This window comes from Cynara cardunculus (assembly GCF_001531365.2).
Source record: "Cynara cardunculus var. scolymus isolate 2C chromosome LG 8, CcrdV1, whole genome shotgun sequence".
NCBI lineage: Eukaryota > Viridiplantae > Streptophyta > Magnoliopsida > Asterales > Asteraceae > Cynara > Cynara cardunculus.
The window spans coordinates 2725552-2728751 of record NC_037535.1 but is presented as its reverse complement, the minus strand read 5'-3'; the positions used below and the strand labels follow the sequence as shown (position 1 = coordinate 2728751).

General features: G+C 36.8%; 1 protein-coding gene across 1 annotated transcript in view; it reads right to left on the bottom strand.

Moving 5' to 3' along the window:
* LOC112516794 (probable RNA-dependent RNA polymerase 3) overlaps positions 1–3200 on the bottom strand; it is an 8023-nt gene that overhangs the window by 1656 nt on the left and 3167 nt on the right. Inside the window, exons 5-10 of the mRNA XM_025124027.1 lie at positions 3044–3192; positions 2611–2836; positions 2047–2189; positions 1595–1757; positions 1163–1307; positions 108–268 (exon numbers count right to left, since the gene is read on the bottom strand). Coding sequence (XP_024979795.1) covers positions 108–268; positions 1163–1307; positions 1595–1757; positions 2047–2189; positions 2611–2836; positions 3044–3192 — 987 coding nt within the window. The remainder of the gene's footprint in view (positions 1–107; positions 269–1162; positions 1308–1594; positions 1758–2046; positions 2190–2610; positions 2837–3043; positions 3193–3200) is intronic.

The window sequence follows — 3200 nt, the reverse complement described above, 5'->3', positions numbered from 1 at the left end:
ACAGATGCAAGTGAAGATATGACTCGATTTCAAATTCAACTTTTGGGGTGATTCCTTGAAACATGCAACTATCAAGTTCAATAAACAAAATTTCAAAAAATTTAGACCTGCTTATACTTTTTAATCACAGTGTTTGCAGAGTTGGTTTTTGATTCATCTCCAGCATTCATGGCATTGCACATTTCTTGCTTGTACGACATGTACCTGTTGTTCCACAAATTTAAGGCCTCTGGTATCTTGACATTGAAGACGGGCAGTTTCCATATGTCTACATATCACAAAAGCACTCATAGGAAGTAAGTCAACTTTTGGCTCAAATATACAGATAATGTTCGACTCTTGTGGCCAAATGGAATATGTTCTAACATCTGTGATACTAGTGGTAAAATGTTCAAGAACAATAACTATGGGAAATTTGAAGCCAATATTACAACTAGAAAAAAACCACTGTTTTTAACAGAACCCGTGATACAATAAACTTGAAATTAAATGTTAGACCTCAAAAATCGACTTCCTCTCTCTTTTCCGCTTTTTTGGAAAAGAAAACTAACGCCTGAAAGAAATTTTCAGGCGGAGATGGAAGGACAAAATAACTAGATTGAATTAGAATCAATACTGAAAATAAGAAAGTTTTGCTTTTGTTTTAACAGAATCCATTACTTATGGATTCTTAAATTGTTTGACCTCAAAAATCAATCAAAATCTCTTTTTCCTGGAAGCGAAATGAATGCTTTAGAAAAATTTCTAAAGGTGGCATGGAAGGATGCAATTTGTTGCTCAAACAATTTGTATCTCGATGAAGTCAGGTATAGTATAATATAGATAACATGATAATTCCTCATAATAGGGAGGTCCGAACGAGGATGACAAAAAGGTTGAGAAGGTGAGAATAGATATCAACCATCAAATGAGATGATCCAAGGGATGTGATTAAAAAAGGTGGTGACAACCTTTTTCTAAAGAAAAAAATATTCCCTCACCCCTATTCTTAATTGAGAATATGCGAAATATAACAAAATCGGAGCCAAAAAACGAGCACTTTATTCTCTTTATAATTGTCATCCATATTGTTATACTTCTTCATCCGGCTTTTCRTCATTTTCATTTAAACCAGCCCCTTCCTCCTTAGCCAAATATACATGCAGAACTGACACGGGCTTACCTTGTTTTACAGCATTACAAGATGGATACTCTATTGCGGCATCATAGATTTTTCCTAGAACAGAAGTCGAATCATATGACTTCTCATGTTTCTTTTCCAGAAAATGGGGATATTTTTTTAGCAATAAACATTTAGGAATTTCAACCTGTTTCAGAAATGCAAGAGAAACAATGTGAGAAGAGTATCTTGAAATTTTGTTGCAGTATGTAAGGAAAGAAAAACTGTCTTCTATCCTGGTAAAAATTGAACATGATAGTCAATTGTTTGAATAAAGAAGAAACCGTCCAAACAAAGCAATCAATGAAAACAACCTACATTAAAGTCATGACCATAAAAACATAGTAATAGCACAGTATTGTTGGTTAACAGAAGAGCAAACAAAAAAGTCATGATACTGTAAATTTAGAAAAGAGATCCAGGATGGCACCTAACCTTTTTCCCACTCTTGGGTGCATCAAGAGCATCGTAGTACAAGTCAACCAACTTCAACAGTTTTTCTTTAATCCSATGCTTCTCATCAGCAYAATTTTCTCCCAAGGTCAGATAGWGATCCATAAATGTTTGCCAGSTATCAGCTGCTWTACCAGCTACCATACTGAAATAGTAAACACTAACAACAATGCAGTAGCTTTACCAATAAAAAATAACAATGCAGTAGTTTGTTCAACATTCAAGACCAGCTTAACAGCAACGGCAGTTCTCCCAACTCAAATACCAATTTGATGTTAGCAGAAATGATCGGGATTCACCAGAAATTGCACAATAACATCTTCCCATCATTGTATTGGGGCCAAGCTGGTTGTCCCAATAGTCATTACATAATAAAATTAGGTATTTAGCTTGTTATGGATGAATTATAATAGGTAGAAAGTGAGGGAACATACCCCTGCTTTTGTGTAGCAAAAAGTTGAGTAAAAAGCTCATTCTCCAACTCCTCGTACGAGAGCTCACTAGGTTTCTTGTTAGGCGCACTTGGTGTTGAGTGAATCCTTTCCCACGGCTCACTTGCTTTGAAGTAATTCAACAGCTGGCAGTGTACATGACAGCTTTAAAAAACATTATAGTGCAGGAAAATCAACACCCTTCGTTTTTCATTGATTAATCATTTTAGGGTATAAATCTAAATTGCTCGCGACAAAGAATCAAAAGAAAGCATAAATTAATGCAAAGTGAGACAACTGACCAAGTAAATAGAACCCCACACAATAATTGTTAGAAAGTGCCCTGAATACAAGCACCATCCTTGTAAAAGAGGAAATCTAAAGGCTAGGCCTAGGGGCTCCTCCCATAGGTCGCCAGTTCGTGTCTCCTCCTCAGGGCTAAGGAGAATTTTCCTGGTTATCTTCTGAGCCCCTTGAGATTAGTCAAGGAGCGTGCAAGCAGGCCCAGACACCCATAGTTACCAAAAAGAGGAAAAAGAAATCTAATAAGAAACATAAAATGCCTACCTGTGGGCTTCTAGATACCCAATACAGATCTCCATCGAAATCACCATTTGCAATTTCGTTTGCCACCGATCTCCTGCCCTTGGTGGAGAAAAAAATTCCATATTTAGCATTTCCAACAAACCCTTCCAATTCCTCTACATATTTTGCAGTTAGGATGTGTATGTCCCCAAAATGAAGGCCTGGATTCCTGTACACTAGAACCTTTCCTGATATCTGGCCATTTTCACTGCATAGCCAGTAAGAAAATGAATCGTAAGTACCAATTCTACGCAATATCAGATTCCATACTAATACCTAAGTGCATATATAACAGATGTCATTGAAGCAACACGCAAATTTCGAACCAAATCATTAGTTTATTGTTAGCACGGTTACCCTATCCTGCTTGGACATTATCATAACCAACTGAAATGAAGTAGAAACAAATGCATACAGAATAATGCAAACTTCATGACTGTTCAAGGTTCCTGTAGGATCAGCTGTTCCGATTAGATAGAAGCTTTCATTGACCGGAATCTTTCCACTACGAAGCCCCTTCCGCTCTTCCTTTGCTAAGACAGACAAACGATATTGAAGGTATGGTTCATCAA